Source organism: Petaurus breviceps, unplaced genomic scaffold, assembly GCF_028583685.1.
Source record: "Petaurus breviceps papuanus isolate PSGF00001 unplaced genomic scaffold, PetGlider_PUasm1.0 221, whole genome shotgun sequence".
NCBI lineage: Eukaryota > Metazoa > Chordata > Mammalia > Diprotodontia > Petauridae > Petaurus > Petaurus breviceps.
Genome location: NW_027185877.1, coordinates 13,225,201 through 13,251,216, shown reverse-complemented (window position 1 = coordinate 13,251,216; position 26,016 = coordinate 13,225,201). Strand labels below are relative to the sequence as shown.

At 35.9% G+C, this 26,016-nt stretch overlaps 2 protein-coding genes across 6 annotated transcripts in view; one reads left to right on the top strand and one right to left on the bottom strand.

Moving 5' to 3' along the window:
- The window catches only part of CCDC91 (coiled-coil domain containing 91), a 662,757-nt gene that overhangs the window by 492,013 nt on the left and 144,728 nt on the right, over nt 1-26,016 (top strand). For all 5 annotated transcript variants that reach the window (XM_069094897.1, XM_069094893.1, XM_069094894.1 and 2 more), the window contains 3 exons: nt 2,728-2,820; nt 2,916-2,984; nt 6,853-7,029. In XM_069094897.1, the coding sequence (XP_068950998.1) occupies nt 2,728-2,820; nt 2,916-2,984; nt 6,853-7,029 (339 nt within the window). The remainder of the gene's footprint in view (nt 1-2,727; nt 2,821-2,915; nt 2,985-6,852; nt 7,030-26,016) is intronic.
- Nucleotides 22,740-24,633, bottom strand: LOC138166318 (core histone macro-H2A.1-like; the record flags this gene model as incomplete). Its single annotated transcript, XM_069094771.1, has 1 exon — nt 22,740-24,633. A coding segment is annotated over one exon (1,257 nt), but the record flags the coding sequence as incomplete, so codon positions are not given.

The window sequence follows — 26,016 nt, the reverse complement described above, 5'->3', positions numbered from 1 at the left end:
TTTTAACAGTTTTCTCTTGCCTCTTTTATATCAGATAATTTACCCTTATCTGTCTCTCCATTTCTTTTTCTCTCAATATATTCCTCACTCACCTCAATCTTATTTTTTATATATCATCCCTTCATATTCAACTCATCCTGTGCCCTCTGTATATACATGAACATATATATGCCCACACACATATATATTTATATACATCCTCCTATACATGCATACATATATATGTACACATGTGTGTATATACATGCATACATACATATATATATATATATTTACTTCAACTATTGTCATCATGAGAAAAGTCTTATGAGTTACAATGATCATTTTTCCGTGTAGGAGTGTAAATAGTTCAACTTTAATAAGTTCCTTATAATTTCTTTTTCCTGTTTACCTTCTCATACTTCTCTTGCTTCTTGGATTTGAAAGTCGAAGATTCTGTTCAGCTCTCATTTTTTTCATCAAGAATGCTTGAAAATCCTCTATTTCTTTGAATGACCATATTTTCCCCTGTAGCATTATACACAGTGCTTCCTCTGCTTGCTCATATTGCCAACCAATTACTTGACTTTTGTCATCAATATAAAGATTCTGTAGTCTGTTTATTTTATTCTGTTTTCTCACTTTCCCAGCCAATTGCTTGACTTTTGAGCTCTTTGTCAAGGTATAATAATGCTTCCAGAGTGGAAAGTGCTCTGTCCTAATTTTTACAGGTTTTATACTACTGTTTTCAGAATTACTTCTAATTGCCTGTTAATTTTCTGTTCTTCTAAATTTGTATTATCAAAGGAGAGGTGTTTGCTTCTCTTCTGGCTTCTGCTCTGCTGTGTGAGTGACTACAAGCACTTTTTTCTGCCTTCAAACTGTGAGGAGGGCTCCCTCTCTGCTGCAGCCACCAGCTCTGCCACACCAGCTCTCCTTCTCACCCCAGGACTGCTTTCCAAGACTATGACCAAGATCCAGGCAGGGTAAAACAAGAGAATATTGCTTCAGCAAGAGCAATGAGATCCCTGCAGTTGCCCTTGATCACCTTCTTGATCTACCCACTGTCTGTGCACCTGTAGCTCTGGAAACAGCAGAAGCTTCTGCTACTGCTGCTGCTGCTGCTGACATCACCACCTCCACCATTCCAGTGCTGGGGCCAGACCATGCTCTTCTCTCACTGAGATCCATTATTTTATCCACTGACCTTCTACTTTTTCTTTGGTGTTTGTGTGTTGAGAGTCTGGAAACCACCACAGCTATCAGTGATTCAGTCTGCTAAGTGCTACTCTAGCTTGTGCTATGCTAGCATGGTCCACACTGGAATGTGCTCTGCTCCCAGCCTAATGAGATAAACCTGTTGGCCTTCCAGGCTGTCTTGGGCTGGAGATGGGTTTCACTCTATCATTTTGTGGGTGTTGTAGCTCTGGAATTTGTTTAGGGTCATTTTTTCATGCATTTGGAGAAGTTTTGGGGATAGCTCAAGTAAGGCCCTGCTTTTACTACATCATCTTGGCTATGTACCCCAAAATTAACTTATTAAATCCTTTTCCTATGCCAGGAACTGCCCCCAACTCATGGGAATATAAAAATAGTCAAAGGAGTCCCTGATTTCAAGGAGCTCATTGTTGAATATGGGAAAAAACAGACAAATATCTATACATAGATGATATATAGTGAGTAAATTGGAGGTTAATGTCTAATGAAAAGTACTAGGATTAAGGGAAACTGGCTAAGACTTATAGGAATCCAGGAGTTAGAGGTGTGGAAGTAGAACATTCCAACACAGGGAAAAGTAGGTGAAAAATGCACTGAATTAGGAAATCCATTGATTAGGAGTCTTGCACAAGGAACTACAAGTGTAGCTGGTTAATGGCATACATGAAGGAGAGTTAAGTAAAAGAATACTTTATACTTTATGAAAATTTGGGAAGGAAACAGGCTAAGAAGGACTTTAAAAGCCAAGGAAAGGATTTTATATTTGCTTGTGGACGTAATTGTTACTGGAATTTATTAAGGAGGTTAATGACTTAGTCATACTTTTGCTTTAGGAAGATCACTTTGGCAACTGAGTGGAGGATGGACTGAAATGAAATGGAATGGAATAAATGTTTATTAGGCACCTAATTTATTTTAGGTATTGTGCCAAGTACTTTACAATTACTATCTCATTTGATCCCCACACTAACTTCATGTAGTGGGTGCTATTATAATTGCCATTTTATAGTTGAGGTACTCAAGGCAAGTAAAGGGTAAGTGACTTTAAAGGGTCACACAGTTAATAAGTATCTGAATTTGGATTTGAACACAAGTAATCCTGACTCCAGACCCTGAGTCCTATTCACTGAGCTACTTAAGTACCTTAGGAATTCAACTTATCTAAATACCGTCCAAAGTGCTCTGAATTTTACAGTTTATATTGGTCTTAAAACAATTTTTAGAATTTTCCAACAAGGTGTCTTTTCTATTATGAGGTAATTCATGGAAGTAAATGCAGTTTTACCTTCTTAAACACATAATCACCTTGACCACCTTGTCAGGCATCTTCCTGCCTTCAGATCCAGTGCTCTATCTCCTTTACCACCAAGCAGCCTCATTACATGTCAAGTTAGAAACATTCATTATATACCTGCTGTGTAGTAGATATTGTGCTATTTCTTGACAGTTGGAGTTCAGCAGTTCTACTCATTTCTCTTAGATTTCTTGCATCTTTTTCATTAACAATAATTTAATTATCTTTCTTTAAAGCATCAGAGGCTTCTGGATATGCTTGATGCAGAGAAAGAACAGCTAACAGAAAAACTAAAAGAAGCTTTGACTCAGCATTCTCAAGATCAGATGGTAAGGTTCCAAGTATTATCTACTTGGAAAAAAAACAGGTCTCATTTCCTCAGATAATAAATCTAATATCTATTGAACCATTTTATGATTTGCAGGAAATATTGGAAAAGTGTTTGGCAGAAGAAATGCAAAGAAGTAAAGATGTATTAGCAACTTCAGCAAAGGTATTGCCAAATATAATTGGTTTCTTTATAAGTGAGTTACATTTAAGAAAGGTGAATTAATTATTTTGTTATCTGTCTATTGTTATTTTAGCTTCATTCTAGGAAGAGGATTTTCCCCTCATTTCTTGCTTATATTCATTTTAATTCAACAGTTATTTAAATGTTTATGTGCAAGGCCCTATGCCTTACAAATTCAAAGGCAATCTTTTTTAATGTCCTTTACCTCAAGGACTTTCTATTAGGGTAGATAATAGGTAAACAGAGAAGGAAATATAAGATGAGTTGAGGAGGGAGAGTGCTGTAAAGAAAGACTTTGGATATAATTTGGCACCTGAAATAAACCTGGAAGAGAAACTAAGGATTCTAAGACAGATTCAGTTGAACAGCCAGAGTGAAAGAAAAAAAAATAGTCGTTAATAGTTCAGTGTGGATGTGGAGCCAGAATGTCAGAGAAGGGGCTTGGACTCACCTAGGCTCTCCCCCAGGCCTCTCCAGATGCCTTTAGGTAATTCCTTAGAACAAATTCTAGAGCAACAGAGCCCACAGAAGGGAGAGTGAGGCAATTTTCCAGGTCAAGACACCTTGGAGTGTCTGTGGGAAAAGTCTGTTGTGCCTGAGTGAGAGTGGAACCCAGTCCAGTAGATCAGACCCCAACCAACCAGAAGCCAGCCTTGGGAGTGACTGATTCAGTGGCAGCAGTGGTGGTTTCTGAATCTTTGAGACCACAGATGGTAAAAGGGTCAGATAATTGGTAAAAAGGAGATTCCAAGGGGTCACTTTGCTGGCATCAGGGGCAGGACTTGCATTTGCTAACAGGTATTGCCTATACTTGGATCTGAGTTATAGTCCTGGATCTCAGTCTGAGGGCAAAGAGGAGCAGTAGCATACCAGAGATTACCACAACAAGGGAGAGGGAACCCTGGTCACAGTTCCTGGGTAGAAAGAGTGCTTATGGTCACTCACAGACCAGTGCACAGTACAGGAGAAAAGGAAGCACACCTCTCTACATCATACCAGTTGGAAGAACTGAAAACTTACAGGTCCCCAGAATTACCTCTGAAAACAGCTACACAAAAAACTCCTGAAGTTCAGACATTTGAGAAGCAGAGTCCCACTTGAGCTTAGAGATAAAAGTCAAGAAATCAGCTGATAAATGTGCAAACAGGAGACAACAATCCTGACTTTAGAAAATTACTGTGGTGACAAAGGAGATCAAAAGACAAACTCAGAAGAAGACAACAAAGTCAAAATTCCTACATCTAAAGCCTCAAAGAAATATTTGAATTGGTCTCAGGCCATGGAGAAGCTAAAAAATATTTTAAAAGTCAAGTAAGAGAGGTAGAGGAAAAATTGGGAAGAAAAATGGAATGATGTAAGAAAATCTTGAAAAATGAGTCAGTAGCTTGGTAAAGGAAGCAATACAAAAATATTGAAGAAAACAACACCTTAAAAAAACAGAATAGGCCACTGTAATGGGAATGTAAATTTTAAAGATCTTCCCTGCCCCTAGGCTAAAGTGCACCTGGAGCCTGGGGTGGGAGGCTTGTTTTTCAGTAGATACTTTTTGATTGGCCAGTGGGTCAATAAGGTTGTTACATTCTCTGAGCCAGGAGGAGGCTATATAAGCCCTGATGTGTAGCTTTGTTTTGGGGCTCACTTTGAGAAGTGTTCTGTGATTTGATATGGATTCTGGGAAGCCGTTGTCCAGGGGGCCCCCCCCCCCCGGCTTTGAAACCCAGATGTTGTTTGGTATGGATGTAATGGTTGGACAGTTTGGAAATCTGTCTACTTGATCTGTTTCTATGACTTGATAATTCTGCCTGTGTATTCTGAAGTTCGGGGTGCTGATCTTTTTCCCCTGAACTAGGTAAACGATACATGTTTGACTGATTAAAGTAAGCTTGTTAACCCATTTTGAGTTGCTTTCCTTTATCAAAGCAGATCTAAGAACCAGTGTGAGCAGCCACCCTGGGGACACTGGGGTGCTTGCTGCTACAGCCACATGGTAAAAGAGGCACAAAAATCTAATGAAGAAAAGTACTCTACAAAAAGTATAATTGCCAAATGGAAAAGGGAGGTACAAATGTTCAGTGAAGAAAATTATTCCTTAAAATTTAGCATTGGGCAAGTGGAAGCTAATGACTATATGAGATATCAAGAAACAGCAAAACTAAATCAAAAGAATGAAAAATTTGAAGACAATGTCAAATATCTCATTGGACAAAGCAACTGACCTGGAAAATAGATCCAGAGAGATAATTTAAGAATTATTGGACTACCTGAAAGCCATGATAAAAAAAAAAAAAAGCCTAGACATCATCTTTCATGAAATTATCAAGGAAAACTGCCCTGATTTTCTGGAACCAGAGGGTAAAATAGAAATTGAAAGAATCCACTGATCACCATCTAAAAGAGATCCCAAAATGAAAACTCCCAGAAATATTATAGCCAAATTCCAGAGCTCCCAGGTGAAGGAGAAAATATTGCAAGTGACCAAAAAGAAAAAAATAATCAAATATTATGGAGCCACACTCAGAATAACGCAAGATTTAGTAGTTTAGGCTTTGGACACAGCAAAACAGGGTATAATCCTTTACAGGGAAAAACAAATATTCAGTGAGATAGAAGACATTCAAGCATTCCTGATGAAAGGATCAGAACTGAATAGAAAATTTGATTTTCAAACACAAGACTGACAAGAAACATAAAAAGTTAAACAGGATAGAGAAATCATAGGGGATTTGGTAAGGTTAAATTGTTTATATTCCTGCATGAGAAAATGATACTTGTAACTCTGAAAAACTTTCTTATTATTAGGGCTGTTAGGAGGAGTATACATGGACAGAGGGCACAGGTATGACTTGTATATGATGGAATCATTATAAAAAAAAATTAAAATTAAGCAGTCAGAAAGAAGAATGCACTGGGAAAAGGGAAAGATAGGCAAATTATCTCACATAAAAGAGGTCATGAACACAATATTCACAGTAACAGAGTGACGTAAATGGAAAGAACAACAACCACAAAATAACAACAAAAAAAACCCCTGAATATTGCAAAATTACAAAGAATGAGCATGACCCCAAAGAAGGGAGTTGAGGAGACACCATTACAGAGGTGAGCATCTATGGATGTGGGACATTGAATATATTTTTAAAATTTTCTATGTATTAATTGGTTTTGCTGATTTTTTTCCTCTTAATCCTTTTTTCTTTTCTTTTCCTTAGAAAATATTTTTTTATAAGTAATGGCTCTCTGGGAGTTGGAGGAGGAGGGATGCTAGAATATATTCTTATTATGTAAAAACAATGCAATATCAATAAAAGTTTATTTCTAAAAAATGCTATTATCTATAAAATGTTTTCAATAGTTAACTATTTTTTACTGTTCTCTTGATTTGTCACCTGAGATTAAAAAGAATTGAGGCTAAAGAATTCAGAAATCAAGATGTGCAAAATTTTATATTTAATTTAGAACTGATGCTATAGCAATTTGTGAGAATTCTATGTTGTCACTTTTTCCTCTTCTCTTCACACATACAAACCAATTTTATTGTGCTTTCTGCTCTCACTAAACATTTGTGGCTCGCAATCCACTGAGAGAAGTCTTTACTAATGGAGATGTATCTTAGTAACTCCAGGAATTGTGTTGGATGTATTTGTGGAATGAATATAGATATGATATTACAATGATGATTATAGATGCAATTTTAGTTTTACATTAGCATGTATGAAAAGCAAAACTGCATGTAAACCTAATAAGAATAAAGAGTGGAGTCTTATCTATGATAATGTTCTCATTCAGTAAATAACTGTTTTCTTCAAATAATCATTGTTTTAATACTATTGCTTTCACTATTGTTTCAAAGATTGAGAAAGAGACAATGAAGGATGCTATTTTAAAAGCAGTAGAAGAAGAAAGAAAAAACTTGGAAAAAGCTCACGCTGAAGAGAAGGAAATATGGAAAGCTGAGTATGATAAAGATCAAGAAAAAGTATCTCTGGCAATCCAAGAAGCTTTACAAGAACAAAGAAAAATAAGTCAGGTCAGTATGTAAATTTATGGAAATATAGTTTTCTCTTATAAATATATATATATATATATGTATATATATATATATATATATATATTTCAAACAGGATTATTTTACCATCTTTTAAAATCACATCAATTGAAATGGTAATTTTGCTGTTCATTCATTCAGTCATAGCTGACTCTTCATGACCCATGGACCACATAGAGCACCAGGCCTGGATAGAATGCCAAACTCCTCTTTCTGAGTTCAAATCCAACCTCAGATACTCACTAGCTGTGAGATCCTGGGCAACTCACTTAACCATGTGTAAAGCCAAGCACAAGCAGCTTTCCAGAGGACTGCTTGCTGTGAACAGCTTTAAGGTTTTGATGACATAGGTATAGTGAACTTTCTATTTTTTCAGCAGTAAACTAAAGCAAAACATTCACAGAAACCAAAGTACAGCATTCACAATATTATAATATAACAATTTTATCACCAAAGTGACCACATCTTTTAAACAAAAGATATCATTCAGTAAGTCCTTAACTTATTCATCCTTAAGAAGCAAGCCTCCTTAAGGGACACAAAGAACAAAGGTAAAAGTTCTCCACCCCTAGGCCACATTATCTTAATCACTCAGTCAAAAAGTCTTCTTTCTACTTTATGGGAGATTAGTTTCCAATCATCCTTAACTCAATCATCCTTAATAGGCACAAGAGACAGAATACAAAGTTCTCCTACCCCTAAGCCACAGTAAATCATGATCTCAGTCAGAATCAAGTACCCAAGGACATGTCTTTTCATCTTGACTAGAGTCTGTCTCCAAAATTCCATGTTTCCTCTTCCATGGTCCCAGCTTTTGCCTGAATTTACCCCCATGACACCTGGGTTCAAAGGTAGGCAGATCTCAGCTCCTCATCCAGCTCCTTGTCCAGGTCCTCATCCAGGTCCCGTTCCATATTGAAGCTCACAGTGTCCGGTCTACCTCAAGTCCTTCACAGTTTCTGTTTCTGGGAACACAAAGTTTAACAGAGTCAAAACAACATTCAAGAACATTGCTGGAACCATCATCAATTCACTATTTGCCTGTGAAATCAACACAGACCCACATACAAGGTCTGAGAACTCAACACAAATCCACAAACAAGGTCTGAGAACTAGACACAAATCGTCAATATATTCCCAGGACGTCTGAAACCCTCCTCTAGGGTTTCAGACTTCTGTAAACAGACAAAAAAATCTTCTTTTAGGGCTTCCAGTAAGGTCCCAGGGCTTCTGTAAAAAGTATCACAAACAAAAATCAACACAAATAGAACAGACAAACAGAGTGCCTGGCCACCACAAATTTCGCCTTCTCAATTCTGCTCTTTTCCAAATTGTACTTCTCCTTATATATTAGCTCCTCTCTGTTCTTCTCCTTCCTGTTGCATCAGCAAATTCCTCCATCTGTGGGTTTCATAAGTCCTGTTTCTTAACAAAGACTTGATATAATCCTGGTCAAGGCACTAAAGAAACTTGAACTGAGCAAGTTGCTAAATAATTAAAAAGCTGAAACAAGGTAATAAGTACTTCTTTGCTTGCCATTGTGCCGTGTTTGCCTCAGTTTCCTCATCTCTAAAATGACTTTGAGAAGGAAACCACAAACCACACTAGTACTTTTCCAAGAAAACCCCAAAAGGGGGTCACAAAGAGTCAGACACAACTGAAAACGACTGAAAAATAACAAACTCAGAAAAGTTTGCTTCAAAAGAGAAGCAAGAAGATGAATATGGTGAAGAAAACCCTTTAGATTTTTTAAATTTTTTTTAAATTTTTAAATTAATTTGTTTGTTAACTTATAGTTTACATGATTCAATTCCACAATTCCTTGAGTTTCACATTTTGTCCCCTTCTCTCCCCTCCCCCCCCCTTCCATGGCGGCATATACACAAGTATATGATCTGTAAATACTTTCACATTATACTTTAGTCAGGTTATAAGGACGGATTGTACTAGATGGAATGAAAAATGGTAAAGAGTACATAAAACCAAGTAAGAGAGGGAAAAAGATCAGGTATTTTGCTTCCTCCTGGATATAAACTTAGTTCTTTCTAGTTCTTTCTCTGGATGCACATATTTCTCTCCATCATGAGTCTTTTGGGATTGATTTATATCACTGCATTGCTGAGAAGAGTCCAATCTATCAAAGTTGGTCATCATACATACATTGTGTCTGTAATTGTGTACAAATTTCTCGTGGTTCTACTCTTCTCACTCAGCATCAGTTTGTATAAGCCTCTCCAGGTAAATATGAAGACCGTCTGCTCCTCTTTTCTTATCGCACAATAGTATTCCATAACATGTATATAGCACAACTTGTTCAGCCATTCCCCAATTGATGGGCACCCCCTTAATTTCCAATTCTTTGCTACCACAAAAAGAGCTGCTATAAACATTTTTGTACATATGGGTCTTTCTCCCATTTCTATGATCTCTTTGGGATCTAACCCTAGGAGTGGTATTGCTGGATCAAAGGGTATGAAAGTATTTATAGCCCTTTGGGCATAATTCCAGATTGCTCTCCAGAATTGCTGGATCACTTCACAACTCCACCAGCAATGCATTAGTGTTCCAATTTGCGCACATCCTTTCCAGCATTTGTCATTTTCCTGTTTTGTCATCTTAGCCAATATGACTGGTGAGATGTGGTACCTCAAGTTGTTTTGATTTGCATTTCTCTAATCAATAGTGAATTAGAGCATTTCTTCATGTGCTTATAGATATCTTTAATTTCTTTCTCTGAAAACTGCCAGTTCATATCCTTTGACCATTTATCAATTGGGGAATGACTTGTATTCTTATAAATTTGACTCGTCTATGTATATTTTAGAAATGAGTCCTTTGTCAGAGACACAGGTTGTAAAGATTCTTTCCCAATTTCCCACCTCCCTCTTGATCTTGGTTACGTTGGCTTTGTACAGAAACTTTTCAATTTCATGTAGTCAAAATTATCCATTTTAAATTTTATAATGTTCTCTAATTCTTGTTTAGTCATAAAGTCTTTCCCTCTCCGCAAGTCTGATAGGTAAACTGTTCCTTGCTTTAGGAGACTGCTTACAGTATCAACCTTTATACCTAGATCATGCACCCACTTAGACTTGATTTTGGTATATGGTGTTACATAATGGTCTATGGCCAATTTCTGCCATACTATATTCCAGTTTTCCCAGCAGTTTTTGTAAAATAGTGAGTTCTTATCCCAAAAACCAGGGTCTGGGGGTTTATCAAACAATAAATTATTATAGTCATTGACTTCTGAATCTTGTGTGCCTAATCTATTCCATTGATCCACTCCTCTCTTCCTCAGCCAGTACCAAGTAGTTTTGAAGACTGCTGCTTTATAGTACAGATTGAAATCTTGTATAGCTAGTCCACCTTCCCTAGCATTTATTTTCATTAATTCCCTTGATATTTTGAACCGTTTATTCTTCCAAATGAATTTTGTTACTATTTTTTTTCTGGCTCCATAAAGTACTTTTTTGGTAAAATAATTTGTATGGCACTAAATATATAATTTAATATAGGTAAAATTGTCATTTTTATTATATTAGCTCGACCCAGCCACGAGCAATTGATGTTTTTCCATTTAGTTAGATCTGACTTTATTTGTGTGAAAAGTGTTTTGTAGTTATGGTCATACAGGTCCTGGGTTTGTTTTGGCAGGTAGATTCCCAAATATTTTATAATGGCTACAGTAACTTTAAATGGGATTTCTCTTTCTATCTCTTGCTGTTGAATTTTGTTGGAAATATATAGGAATGCCGAGGATTTATGTGGGTTTATTTTATATCATGCAGCTTTGCCAAAGTTATTTATTGTCTCAAGTAGTTTTTTTACTTGATTCTCTAGGATTCTCTAAGTATATCATCATATCATCTGCAAAGAGTGATAGCTTTGCCTCTTCTTTGCCTAATTTGATTCTTTGGTTTCTTTTTCTTCTCTAATTGCTACTGCTAACATTTCTAGTACCAGATTGAATAAGAGGGGTGATAGTGGACAACTTTTTTCACCCCTGATCTTATGGGAAATGCTTCTAGCTTCTCCCCATTACATATAATACTTGCTGATGGCTTTAAATAGACGCTACCGATTATTTTAAGGAAGGCTCCATTTATTCCTATACTTTCTAATGTTTTTAATAGGAATGGATGTTGTATTTTGTCAAAAGCCTTTTCTGCATCTATTGAGATGATCATTTGGTTTCTGCTAGTTTTATTGTTGCTATGATGAATTATAATGATGGTTTTCCCAATATTAAACCATCCTTGCATACCTGGAATAAATCCTACCTGATCAAAGTGCATTATTCTTGAGATAAGTTGATGTAGTCTTTTTGATACCACTTTATTTAGAATTTTTGCATCTATATTCATGAGGGAGATTGGTCTACAATTTTCTTTCTCTGTTTTATCTCTTCCCGATTTAGGTATCAGTACCATATTTGTGTCATGAAAAGAATTTGGTAGGATTCCTTCTTCACTCATTTTCCCAAATAGTTTGTAGAGAATTGGAATCAATTGTTCTTTAAATGTTTGATAGAATTCACTACTGAATCCATCTGGCCCTGGAGATTTTTTCCTAGCGAGTTGACTGATGGCTTGTTCAATTTCTTTTTCTGAGATGGGATTATTTAAGTAATTTTCTTCCTCTCTGGTCAACTTGTTTGTTTGTAAATATTCATCCATTTCCCTAAGATTGTCAAATTTATGTGCATACAATTGGGAAAAATAATTCCTAATTATTGTTTTGATTTCCTCTTCATTTGAGGTAGATTCACCCTTTTCATTTTTGATACTCATAATTTGGTTTTCTTCTTTCTTTTTATTATATTGACTAAGGGTCTATCAATTTTGTTGGGTTTTTCATAAAACCAGGTCTTAGTTTTATTTATTAATTCAATAGTTTTCTTAATTTCAATTTTATTAATCTCTCCTTTGGTTTTCAATATTTCTAATATAGTATTTAATTGGGAATTTTGAATTTTTTTCTTTTGCTAGGTTTTTTAATTGCATGCCCAATTCGTTGAGCTGCCTTATCTCTAATTTAATCATGTATGCACTCAGGGATAGAAAACTTCCCCTAAGAACTGCCTTTAATGCATCCCACAGATTTTCGTATGTTGTCTCATTATTATCATTCTCTTGAATGAAATTACTGATTGTTTCTATAATTTCTTGTTTGACCCACTCATTCTTTAGGATTAAATTGTTTAATTTCCAATTAGTTTTTAGTCTGTCTTTCCCTGCCTCTTTATTGCATATAATTTTAATTGCATCATGATCTGAGAAGGATGCGTTTAATATTTCTGCCTTATTGCATAGAATTGGGAGGTTTTTATGCCCTAGAACACGGTCAGTTTTTGAGTATGTGCCATGAACCGCTGAGAAAAAAGCATATTCCTTTTCAACCCCATTCAGTTTTCTCCAGAGATCTATCATACCTACCCTCTCTAAAATCCTGTTCACCTCCTTAACTTCTTTCTTGTTTATTTTGAGTTTGGATTTCTCAAGTTCAGAGAGGGGGGATTAAGGTCTCCCACTAGTATAGTTTTGCTATCTATTTCTTCCTCTAATTCCTTTACCTTCTCCTCTAGGAATTTGGATGCTACACCACTTGGTGCATATATTTTAAGTAATGATATTGCTTCATTCTCGATGGCACCTTTTAACAGGATATAGTTTCCTTCCTTATCTCTTTTAATTAGGTCAATTTTTGCTTTTGCTTTATCTGAGATAAGGATTGCTACCCCTGCTTTTTTTTACTTTAGCTGAGGCATGATACATTTTATTCCAAACTTTTACCTTTAGCCTGTGTGTATCCCTCTGTTTCAGACGTATTTCTTGTAAACAGCATATTGTAGGATTATGATTTCTAATCCATTCTGCTATCTGTCTCTGTTATATGGGAGAGTTCATTCCATTCACATTTACATTTATGATTGTTATCTGTTTCTTTCCCTCCATCCTATTCCCGCCCCTGTTAATGTTCATATTTTCCCTCCCTTCTCCCTTCCCCCTTAATAGTTTTCCTTTTGACCACCGCCTCCCTCAGTGTTCCCTTTTCAGCCCCCCTCCCTTTTCCTCCCCTTTCCCCTTACTACTTCCCTCCCTACAAACCACTCCCACCCCGCTTTTGTAACCCTTTTCCCCTCCTACTGCCTGTAGGATATTTTTGTACTTAATGAAGTAAGTTATTTCTTCTTTGCACCAAGAGTGACGAGAACAAATCTCATGCTAAGTTCCTCTCCCTCCCCTCTTTTCCTCTACAATGATACTTTTTGCGTTTCTTCTCCATAGAGTCCTACTCTTAACTGGATGTTATTCCCTCCTTGTACCAGAACCAATGAGGGAAGAACTCATATGCTTCCCAACTCCCTCCCTTTTTTTCCTCTGCTATACAGTTTTTATGCCTCTATGTGTGGCATAATTTACTCTTCTCCATTTCATCCATTCCCTTTCTTCCATTTCAGTCCCTTTGTAGATTTTTTAAAAAATCGTCATTTTGTGTATTTTATAGTCATACCCTGTATTTGTCTATAACCAGTTTGCTCTTATCAAATAGTAGGGTTTGTGTGTGTCCTCCTTGTTTACCTTTCTAAGTCACTGTTGCATCTCGTAATTGGAGGTTGAATTTTCCATTGTGTTCTGGCTTTTTTATAAAGAACGTCTGGAACTCTGTCATATCGTTGAATGACCATCTCTTTGCCTGGAAGAATATGCTCAGTCTCACTGGGTATGTGATCCTTGCTTGTAATCCGAGCTCTTTTGCCCTCCGGAAAATTGTATTCCACTTCCTCCGATCTTTCAGTGTAGAGGCTGCCAAATCCTGTGCAATCCTCACTGTGGAACCTCGATATTTTTTAATTGTTTCTTTCTGGCCACTTGAAGTATGTTCTCTTTTATCTGGTAGTTCTGAAGTTTGGCCACAACATTTCGAGGACTTTTCAATTTGGTATCACTTTCAGCAGGTGTCCGGTGGATTCTCTCGATTTCTATTTTACCCTCCGGTTCTAGTATCTCAGGGCAGTTTTCCTTAATGAGCTCTTGGAGAATGTTGTCCAGGCTCATTTTTTCACCATAATTTTCTGGTAGGCCTATGAATCTCAGATTATCTCTCCTGTATCTGTTTTCCAGGTCAGTTATTTTTTCTTTGAGTTATTTTACCTCTTTTTCTAATTTTTCATTCTTGTTTTTTTGGTTGACTAATTCTTGGTTCCTCATAGAGTTATTCATTTCAATTTGGTTTATTCTAGTTTTTAGCAAATTATTTTCCTTGGTTAATATTTGGAGCTCCTTTTCCATATCATATACTTTTCCTTTTAGAGAGAGGTTTTCCTCATTATAATGGTTTTCTAATTCTGCTATTTTGGTTTTGAGAGAATTATTCTTTTTGTCTTCTATCTCTCTCATTTTGTTTTTAAAGTTCCTTTTGATCTCATTTAGGAGAGCCTTCTGTGGGCTCTTACTCTGGGCTCTTACTCACTGCTCCACCTAGCTGCCCCTCAAATAAAACTCTTTATCCTGGTAATCAGGGCTTTTTACTATTCAACTGCATTTTCTTTACCTTTCCAGTTTTTAACCACATTAATTAAAGATTCAAAAATTTAGGTGGGCCATCAAAGGTCATCTAGTTCTACCAATTGAAGCATTGTAGCATAGCAGAAAGACTACCTGAATTCTGAAGTTAGAAGGCCCTGGTACTGGTACAGAAGACTCTAGTTTTGCTCATTATTATCCTTAATTCATAACTCAAGTCAGTTATCTTCTCTAGGTGTCAATTTTCTGGTCTATAAAGTAAGGCAGGTTAGACTAACTGTGAAAATTCATCACTGAAATCTTTTCCTCACATTTGATTTTATTTGTAGTCTATTTTCTGGTAAAGCAAAAGAACCAATCTACAAATGAACACTTCTCTCTCTATGAAATAGAACAAAACAGATTATTACCTACCCTTTCTTCAGTCCACTGGTCAAGAGAAATTAACCAGATCCATGTTGTCTGTATAGCAACTAGGAGATCCTAGGAAATATTTCTGGGCAGCCACATGTACTTTGCAATTGATGGTATCAGACCCCTTTCATAAATTCAACAAATAACATGTCTTTATACTTATATATACTTTTTGGGATCTGATACTCTGAAAAATCCATAACTACTGATCATAACCTAATTCCAGTAGTCCTTGCTTGATGGTAGTACATAGTTACTTCAACCAAACTAGGCATTTGGAGGTCTTATGACAGTAGTGAAATTGCTCAATATTTACTATGATTGACTTCCTTATATTTCCACAGGAAGGCTGTAAAATAGTTTTGAATATAATTTAATATGGAAGCTATTATGTAAATACAAATTTAGTAGCATTAATCTTGTTCACTCAGTTTAATCTTTCATGACAGCATCTGATCAATTTTGACCTTAATTCCTTTATGGCATAATTTTTCCCTGTTTATATAGGTTAGCTTGGGTTTTTCTAGCAGTTGTGTTGCAATAAAAATCTTTTTTATTTAGGTATTAGATGTACCTGTTTTGATGGTATAGAAAGCCCCCCCCCCATTCTCTTTGGATATTTCATGTAAATATTGATATAAATTGGAGATATTATGGTTGAAGCCTCCCAACTTTGACAAAGATTGATCAGGTAGATTCCTTTATCAAGAAAATGTCAGGCATTTTGCATAGCTCAGGAGGACATACAATATTAGTAAGTCCAATTGACTGTTTCTTTTCAGGAGAGTATGCCAGAGTTTCCATTTTCAGACATATGCTATCAATTGGAAACTAGGATTTATACAAGAAAACTTTGTATTCAAAAGACCTGTATAGTCATTGTGTGTGTGTGTGTGTGTGCGTGTGTGTGTGCAAGAGAGTCTGTCTGCATGTGTGTAGAAATGTTATTTTAGGTCAGAACCATTTCATTTTGCAACATTTAAATGGAGCGGTGATTTAAGTGATTGCAAAGCCTGTATTGAATTTGAAAAGTGGAGTTGGAGCCTGTGCTCTGATTGAAAGTTCTTGTGTAGACTTACAGCATGCTTTAAGAATTTTGGGATTTCTGAGATGATGCTAGGACTAAGGTCTTCATTTTAAAGTTCAGTCCAAGCTAATTATATGTGGCCTATTATGAGAATTCAGGTAGAAAATAGGCACATTGTAATGATTTTCTAGATGATGTGCTGCAAATTTGAGTGTGATGTTAAATTATACTTAGACAAAATTTAAATTTTATATTTGAAGACAACCAAAAGACTTCAAATGAATATTAGACATGAATCAAGATGATAAAAGCTTAAGTGTAAAGTCTGCTCTAGTCCTATTTAAGGTATAACTGTTTTCATTGTTTTTTAATATAACCTATAATTTCTTTTGTGTAGGGAACTTCCAGTGAAGAATTCTTCTACCCATGCAGAGAAATGACTTCTCTGCAATTTATAGTCATAGAAATTTTTGAAGGTATGATAGGAGAATATTAAGAGATCAAGGGATTTGCCTAGTATTATACAATTAGTATGTGTAAGAAGCAGGACTTGAACCATTTTAAATCTTCTTGCCTCCAAAATTTGCCCTCTATCTGCTACTCCACATTGCCTCTCTGTGTTAATTATATTGGAAAGGGGCAAGAACAAATGGTAACTAACTACTGAATTCCAACTCTAAAACTATAATTGTTTTCTTTGCCAAACTACTATACATTTTCTTTTTCTCATACTCAGAATCCTAGAATCTGTAATATTCTGCCAAGTTCTTTTGTTTGTTTGTTTTTGTTTGTTTTTTGGAGGGCAACTGGGGTTAAGTGACTTGCCCAAAGTCACACGGCTAGTGTGTCAAGTGTCTGAGGCTGGATATGAACTCAGGTCCTCCTGACTCCGTGGCCAGTGCTCTACTCACTGCGCCACCTAGCCGCCCCTATTCTGCCAAGTTTAACACAGATTTGGTGAAACAAAGCAAAGATCATTGCCTTTAGAGGAATGGATTGATAGATGAAAAATATATAAGCTGCTAGAATAGTCTTATCCACCTTTTACACATCTTTGTTTTCTCCTTTTTCCTTTGTTATTGTGCTTCTTAGACTTGTTTCCAAAACAGAACTTATTTTTTACCCCAAACTGATCCCTCTTCTCAATTTCCCTATTATATATTACAATATTAATATAATAATATTCCCAAGTTTATTATTATATGTTATTATAATGTATAATTATTATTATCCTTATATTCCATAAGGTTTAACCTCACTATCATAACTTGACCCTTCCCCCTTATTCACCCCACATATCTAATCTAGTCAGACCTTGTTGTTTCTTTCTCTACAATATCTTTGTTACATAGTCCCTATTCTCTACTCAATGTCACTCAATCAGGAATTTATTAGTTCAGGTTCCTATAACCTCTCACCTGGACTAGTGTAATAACCTCCTAATTGGTCTCCTTGCCTCAAGTCTGCTCACTCAAATCCACCTTCCACATAGTGCCAAAGTAATTTTTCCTAAAGCTCAGGAAAAATGAAAGCTCAGGTCTGTGTCTAATCAGACCCCCACCCCAATAACTCTTACCTCTAGGATGAAATATAAACTATTTGACCTTAAAACTTCTTCACATCCTAGCATTTCCTTACCTTTTTAGTCATGTGTAAGCATTATTTGCCTTGGAGAATTAAACAGTTCAGTCATGCTGACATACTTGCTTGTTTCTCAAATGATACTTGGTCTCCAATCCCCATACCTTTATACAGTGTCTCCATGCCTGGAATGCTCTGCCTTCCCCACCTCCATCTTTTGTAAATTTGGTTTCCTTCAAGACTTAGATAAAGTATCTCCTTCTTATAAGAAATCTTTCCTAGTCTCTTAGCTACTACTGTTTTTCCCTCTATAATTATCTTATGTATACTTTGTTATAGTTTTGGGCAGCCAGGTGACACTGTGGATAGGTGCCAGGCTTAGAATCAGGAAGACTCATCTCTGTGAATTCAAATCTGGTCTCAGATGTGTGATGCTGGTTAGATCTTTTTAACCCTGTTTGCTTCAGTTTCCTCATCTGTAAAATGAGCTAGAGAAGGAAATGGCAAACCACTTTAATATCTTGCCAAGAAAATACCAAGTCAGGTCACAAAGAATTGAACACAGTTGAAAGTGACTGAAAAAAACAAAAATTATTTTATATCAATCTAGTATATATCTATATATGAACCTGTGACCTACAATTAGATTATAAGCATCTTGTGAACAAGGAATCCTTCTCTTTGAAATGTCTTTATATCCCCATAACGCCTAGTACATAAGTAAATTTTTAATAGATGCTTATTAATTCCACTGAATTAATTTTCCCATTTTCAGTAGAAGAAACTAAAGGAAGCTAGCCATATCTGAAATAGTGTAACATTTTCTCTATTTTTGATTATTTAATCTGGGGGTAATTAATTATTTATTAATTAGTTATTATTAATTAATTAATTTGGAGTAAGATATCACAAAGAAGGTGGAAACAGGAGACTATTTGCTAGTTCATCCCCAGGAACAGGTTCTATCTGGCAAACCACAGTGTTTTGCACATAATAAGTACTTAATGAAAGCTTTTACACTCATTAATTTATTAAATTTAAGAAATAATAATGAATACATATTTTAAAAAATATATTGATGTTATCTATTTCTTACATCAATATAATACCCTATATACCCTTCCCTTTTCCCCTCCATGAGAACTATTTCATGTGACAAATAGTGTTTCTTTGAAGAGAGGAAAAACATGTCAGTACAACTGATTGATATATCTATTGAGAAATTCCAAAAATATGCAATGTGTGACACTTGTGGACCTCTCACGCCCATGAAAAGGTAGGTTGAGGGTGTTTTCATATATCTTCATTTGAGTTCCACTTAATCTTTATTATTTTGTTATATTTGTTTTTAATTTTTGGTGTGTCATTGTTCTTTCCATCTGAATTGTTGTAGTTAATGTGCATTTTTTTCTTAAACCTGCTGGTTCTTGCAAAGCTTTCCATGATCTCTCTATTCATTATACATCATTTCTTATAATAGTAGTATACCATTACATTCATATATTACAAGTTGCCTAGCCTTTACCCAGTTAATATGTGATTACTTTGTTTTCAGTTCTTAGCCACTTAAAAAATTGTTGCTATGTGGTATAATCCCAGTAATGGAGGCTCAGATAGAAAGGGTATAGATATTTTAGTCACTTTATTTGCATAAATCCAAATTGCTTTCTAAAATATTTGTACCATTTTAGAGATCCATCAACAATGTGCCTATGTTCCCATACCCCCTCCAACATTGACTGTTGCCATTTTTTAAATCATTTTTACCAATTTTCAGGATATGAGGTGAAATCTCAAGGTTGTTTTGATTTGCATTTCTCTTGTTAGTGATTTGGAACAATTTTCATGTGCTTGTGAATACTTTGGAGTTCTTTTGAAAACTATTTGTTCATATCCTTTTGCCATTTTTTGTTTGTTTTTAAACCATTTTTTACCTTTGGGGAATAGCTAATAGCCATATTTTGATATAACGATTTTTTTCGCATTCAGTTACTTTCCTTCTTATGCTAGATGCATCAATGTTTTCTGCACAGACGTTATTCAGTTTTAAGTAGCAGTTATCTGTTTTATCTTTTGTAATTGCCTCTATCTCGTTTGGATAGACTTCATCACTTACCCATAGTTCTGAGAGTTACATGTCCTGTTTCTCCTCCAATTTTATTTCAGCATTTATATTTAAATTTTAGATCGTGTATCCATGGAGAATATCTTGTATAGTGTGGTGTGAAGTATTGGTCTAAGCATAGTTTCTGCTAGATTGCTTTCCAGTTTTATTAACAGTTTTTATCAAATATGGTTCTTCCCCCCCCTAGCAACTTATTTTCTGTTTTATTTTTGGAGGGCAATTGGGGTTAAATAACTTGCCCAAGGTGACATGGCTAGTTGTGTGTGTGTGTGTATGTGTGTGTGTGTGTGTGTGTGTGTGTGTGTGTATTAAGTGTCTGAGGCTGGATCCAAACTCAGGTCCTCCTGACTCCAGGGCCGGTGCTCTTTGATGATTCTCTGGGGTTTTCCAAATAAGCCATCATGTGATCAGTACATAGGGATTATCTCCTTATTACCTATTATTCCTTTAGTTACTTTCTCTTGTCTTACCAGTATTGCTAACATTTCCAGAACTGTATCAAATGATAGTTTGGAAAGTGGGCATCCTTTCTTCATGCCTGTATTTATTGGAAAATATTCTAATCTATTCCCATTGCATATGATTCTTGCTTTTGTTTTTAAATAGATGTTTTTCATGATATTTAAAACAAATCTCTCTATGATTCCGTGTAGGACTTTTAACAAAAAAAAAAAGAGTATTGTATTTTATGAAAGGCTTTTTTCTGCAATTATTGAGATGATTGTGTAGTTTTCAACGTTTTAGTTTTTAATATAATCAATTATATTCCTAATGTTGAACCATCTTTGCCTCTACTATAAATTCCATTTGCTCATAATGAATCAATGTATGTATGTGTATATATATATATATATATATATATATATACTCACACACACATATATAATAAATCAACGTAATTGATTTTGATAGGATTTTTGTCTAAAATTTTGGAGTTAATATTTATTAATGACATTGCCTTTAGTTTTCTTTCTCTCTTTTATCTTTCCCTGATTTAGGTGTCAGGACTATATTTGTCTCATAAAAGGATTGTGGTAAGGTTCTTTCTCAACTTTTTGAGAATAATTTGTGAATTATGGGTACTAATTTTTCTTTTAAAATTTGATAGAATTCTCCTGTGAATCCATCAGGTCCAGGAGTTGTTTTTCATTTGGTAATTCCTTTATAGCTAGTTGTAGCACCTCTAATGTGAAGGCTAGCTGAGCCCTCTTTGAGGGCTGCTCCTCCATTTTTGTTGTTTACCTTTCACCCAACTCTAACCTATAACTCCAAGAAACTGTAGCATGTGCAGTGGCCATACCCCAGTAAAACTATCTTGTCAGATAGGCTAAATCAAGCTGAGGGTAACCAACAGTCCTCAAACCCATCTGTGAGTTAGGGGGATGTCTACCTAAGCATGTGAAGACTTCTCCCCAGCTGAATGGGTGGAAGAGAATACTTTGTTGCAATGCATAAAGGCAGAAAAAAACAGGTGCTGTGGAGTGCTTTGAACTTGGTCAGACATCAAAGAGGCCAAAGTTATCCACTGAATCTGAGGCCATCACCAGTTATCCTGACTTTCATCTCATCATTGGATTGCAATGACTCTAGAAGAGAGAGTGAGGATGATGACTGTGCAACTCTGTTTCACTTAAATCTAATTCATTCCATGATGACATTGGTCCTCTTTGAAAAAGAAAGACAAACAACAACAGCTAGTTCCTTTTTCCTTTTCTGAGACTGTTATTTAATATCTTTACCTGCGTCTTCTAATAATTTGGGTATTTTATAGTTTTGGTCTATTTCTTTTGTGTTTTCAGTTTTGCTAGCATATCTTAAATTTGAGTACTCTTCAGAAAATATTCCATCCACTCCTTTTTCTAATGGGTATGGAATAATTTTGCACTATCCAAATGTCTTTTTCTTTATATTTGAAGGTCTTTCTCTTGGTGGTTTGCAGAACTTGTTGTTTATGAATTGAATTATTAAATTTAACCACTATGTATTGGAATTTACGGCCTTGAGTTTTTTTGTTTTGTTTTGTTTTTCTGTAGGGAGTCTGTGAATTCTTTAAATTGGAATTTCCTTTTCTATGTGCAGAAGTTCTGGATAGTTTTCTTACTATTTCCTTCTTTGTGGAGTTAAGGTTTTTTTTTTTTTTGTCTTATGTTCTTCTAGGAGAACTTAGGTTGTTTCTACCATCTTGTCATCAAGATCCTTATGTTTTGCTTGCATAGTGAGTATATTTTCTTTTAATGTTCTTGGGTTTTGTTTTTCTTTTTATGAACTGTCTTTCACTTTTGTATATTTGCATTCTCAATTATTCTCCCTTTCATTTCTTTGGTCAGGCTTACCATTGCTGATTCAAATTTTTCTATTCTCTTTATTATTTGTGCTTTGCTAGATGTAAATTCTGCTCCCTTAATCCTCATTTTATTTGTAAGCCACTCAGTAACAATGTGTTGTACTTCCATATGTTTTTGTTTTGCTTTTTCCCCTCAAATCCCATAGCATCCACAGTCTAATGGAGTGTTGGATCATTTTCCTTCATTTTGCAGTTTTATTTATAAATACCCGAACTCTTTTGCTACATCTTTCCTTATATTATTACTGTTTTTTTCCTACTGATTGACCTATAGGTTCAAGTTCCTTTGAGTTGTTTTTTTTTCTCCTGGAATCTTTAATATTTTCAGTTCTACCCCTCCCCTTATTTTCCTTGTTGTTAACTTCTGACTTCTCCCCCACCCCCTTTTGATTGTGGTTTCCTTAGGGGCTGGATCTAAAAGCATCTTAGCCTCCTCCCACTCTGAATTATTCACCATTCACCAGCCTGGGTCTCTACTCCAACTGACTTTTTGAAGTCAGCCTAGCTATTATAGTTACCTAGATCAGGATATCTGTTACATTATTATTGTCATCACTTGATGACGTAAATGTTTTGAACTATTATAGAAAAAGAAATGTCCAGGGATTGTGAGAGATATTCCTTAGAACTTACTTGAGTGACATTTTTGCTTGCCTTTAGTTCATATCAATCTTTTTTTTTAAACAGTTTAACATTTTACTAAATCAATTCACACAAATTCCAAATTGAAAATATAATTAAGGACAATAGGCTTCTCTTTTTTCACATTTCCAGATCCATCATTAAGATAGTAAGTAAACAGGAATTAGATGTGATTTGTGTTTTGTTGTTGTTGTTTTAGGGGAAAAAAATGAGAACAATGTGATGAGAGGAAACATCACGAATGTAGGTAGGATTACGTACCACAACACAGTTACAAAATAGGGCTTCCTGGTTTCTTCCACATGTAAAAGACAATGTACTTCCCACTACTGTCTGCATCAATCTGTTTTTCATTAAAATAAAACTATAAAATCTCCTAGATTACACTAAACTCATACAAGGGCTGAAACAGTGAATTAACAGCAGTAACACCAACTATCAGTGATAACATAAAACATTTTAAAAGGTCAAAAAAAATTAACCCGAAAAAACAGAAACAACAACAAAAAAAAAGCAAACAAAAAACCAAACCTCATTTCCCTAGATGAGCAAAACTGAAAATAAAGGGTGTTGCCTCACAATTAGGAGTTTAAAACTTTTTTTTCTTTTTAATTTTAAATTGGAGAAAAGGACCAAGTGAGTCTGGGCTGCTTCTAATTCTTTCAACTCAGTTAGCATCTAGTTTTGCCATTTCCTGCACATATATCCCTATACTCTCACTGTCAAAGAGCACGAAATAAACCGTTTTGATTGATGAAGACATTAAGGACACAAAGTAGCTGGAGATGGCCCTCAGGATCAGCTGTGCTGCCCTCTGTTTGGGGAAACCACTTCGGCCCCTGCCAATTGATGGAAATGCAATTGATTTCAGCTTCTTGTCATCTGCCAAGGCCAAACAATTCTTCACTGTCTTTTCCAGAAGCTCTTCGCACTTGTCAGAGCCCCATATTGGACTGTTACAGTGGATCACAAACTTGGTGGGCAAGCCATGGCCGGCACTGACGGCCGCTCCGGCGATGTCCAATGGACCATTATTTTTCCGAAGCTCTATCACTGCTTCCACAAATTCTTTGCCACCTTTCTTCTCCAGGGTATTCCCTAGGTCATCTTTAAGGTCAATGTCAGCATTGGTAGGATTGATAATGGCCTCCACCTCAAAGCCGGCTAAATTACTGATTTCACTGTGAATAAGGTTCAGCTTCTGGCGGAGGAACAGGCTTTTGGTGGAGAGGACGGTGAATCCATCAGCAGGAGTGCCTTCTGTCGTGCTATCTGCACTGGCTGCTTTGCTGACTTCTCCCTGCTTCTTAGTTTTCCTGGGTCCTTTCTTGCCCCCTGCTTTCTTTGACACAGGTTTCTTCTGTGACAGAGATTTGGCCTTTTTGGCTGGAGGGGGAGTAATGATGGCTTCCAGCTTGCCTTTGGATCCTCTCTTCTTTGCTAGCAATTCTGGGTGGATATTTGGTAGAACACCCCCACTGGCGATGGTAACTCCCTTTAACAGCTGGTTCAACTCCTCATCATTGGCTACAGCCAGAAGGATGTGTCGAGGAGTGACTCTCCCCTTCTTCTTGTCCCTCGCTGCATTCCCAGCCAATTCCAGAATTTCTGCAGTCAGGTATTCCAGCACAGCAGCCATGTACACTGGAGCACCCACCCCAATCCTGTACTTTGGGTGTCCTTTCTTAATGTATCGTAACGTCCTTCCCACAGGAAAGATGACACCAGCCTTTGCTGACCGGGAGGTTTTGGTGGACTTCTTCCCACCCCGGCTTGACAGCTTGTTTCTTCCTGGATGTGAAACAGCACAGGAGCGGCTCCCAAGCAGCAGTAGCAGCTGCGGCGGCAGCAATATGTCTCCTGCCTCGACCGCTCTTGCTCTTTCTTTCTGCGCTCGCTCATCAGGTCTCTTATCCCCCACCTCCCTCTAGCTCGCGCGCGCTCCCTCACTCTCTCTCTCCCCTCTTGTTCCCTCTTCTCTCCGATCAGCCACCTTGTGAACTGGAACCAGTCAGCAGTGTCTGTGTGAATTCCAGTTCATATCAATTTTAATGCTGATTGTGGATCTGCAAACATTTCTCCCACTATAATTAAGAACAGTTTTTTGGGATTTTTATTCTTCAGTTTTTATATTCCATTAATCTAATATTCCTTGATCATCCGGTTAAGGAAAGTGTACATGTTATTGACACCAACCTGGAAAGAGAAATGCCTATCATTTTTTTTTTTTTGCTGTGCTGTCAAAGTCCTATAAAATAATTCCAAACTATATAGACACTGAAAACCATGTCTAATGTTGGAAACCTTTCATAATAGTTCATAACCTCTGCCACTATAATTTGAGGGTTATGCTTTTTAAAAATAAACCCACAGGCAATGGTGACATTTTCTATACGAAATTTAGCATCGCCACCTGACCCTTCATATAAAAAAGAACTATCTGCCTGTGTACCAGCAAAGTAACAGCATATGCAATTTCATTTTAACCAAGGATGCTGAATAGTTTCATATCTCTTATGCTGTCTTTGCTGAAACCATTAGTTTTAGAGATAGCATGATATAAGAGAAGAACACTACAGCAGAAAACATTATTGGTCTACCTTTGATTACTGGCTCCATAATTTATTATCTATGTAACCATAAGCAAATTTTTTCACCTCTCAAGTCCTATTTACCTGCATAATTTACATGATTTGCTAAGTTGTGGGGAAAATATTAGATAAACCACAAATTGGTGCCTAAATGGAAGCTACTATTATATTCTTTATCTAATTTTGAGCATGTGTGTTTTGTATTTTTCCTTATTTACTAATCCAACAAAAATTTCAAAATAGGCTGTAAGTAATTTAAAGCCAAAAAGGGCCTTTGAGATAATTTAATCATATTTCCTCATTTTACTAATGCATGAACTGAGGCCTAGAGAAATGAAGTGATATATGGCTAGGAGAAAATTTAAAAATATTAATTTCTATAGTTTCTTCCTATGTTATAAGAAACCATGCTTTAGTAATATAAACATTGTCATAGGACAATAATTGTAGAATGTGGTTACTTTAAAAAATATATATTGCTATTTATTAATCCAGTGTCAATCTGTTACCTTAAGCATAATTTTAAATCACAGAACACTTAACAAAATACTAATTATAGAAAAAATACTTAATGCATATATATATTTAGGATCTGATCTGATATGAAGAAGATGAAGAGAGCCAAGTGACAATGAAATTATAGGGAAATATCTGGAAATCAGTAGACAAAGAGAAATAAGATGTATAATTAGAAATACTTAAGTAATTGGATTTCT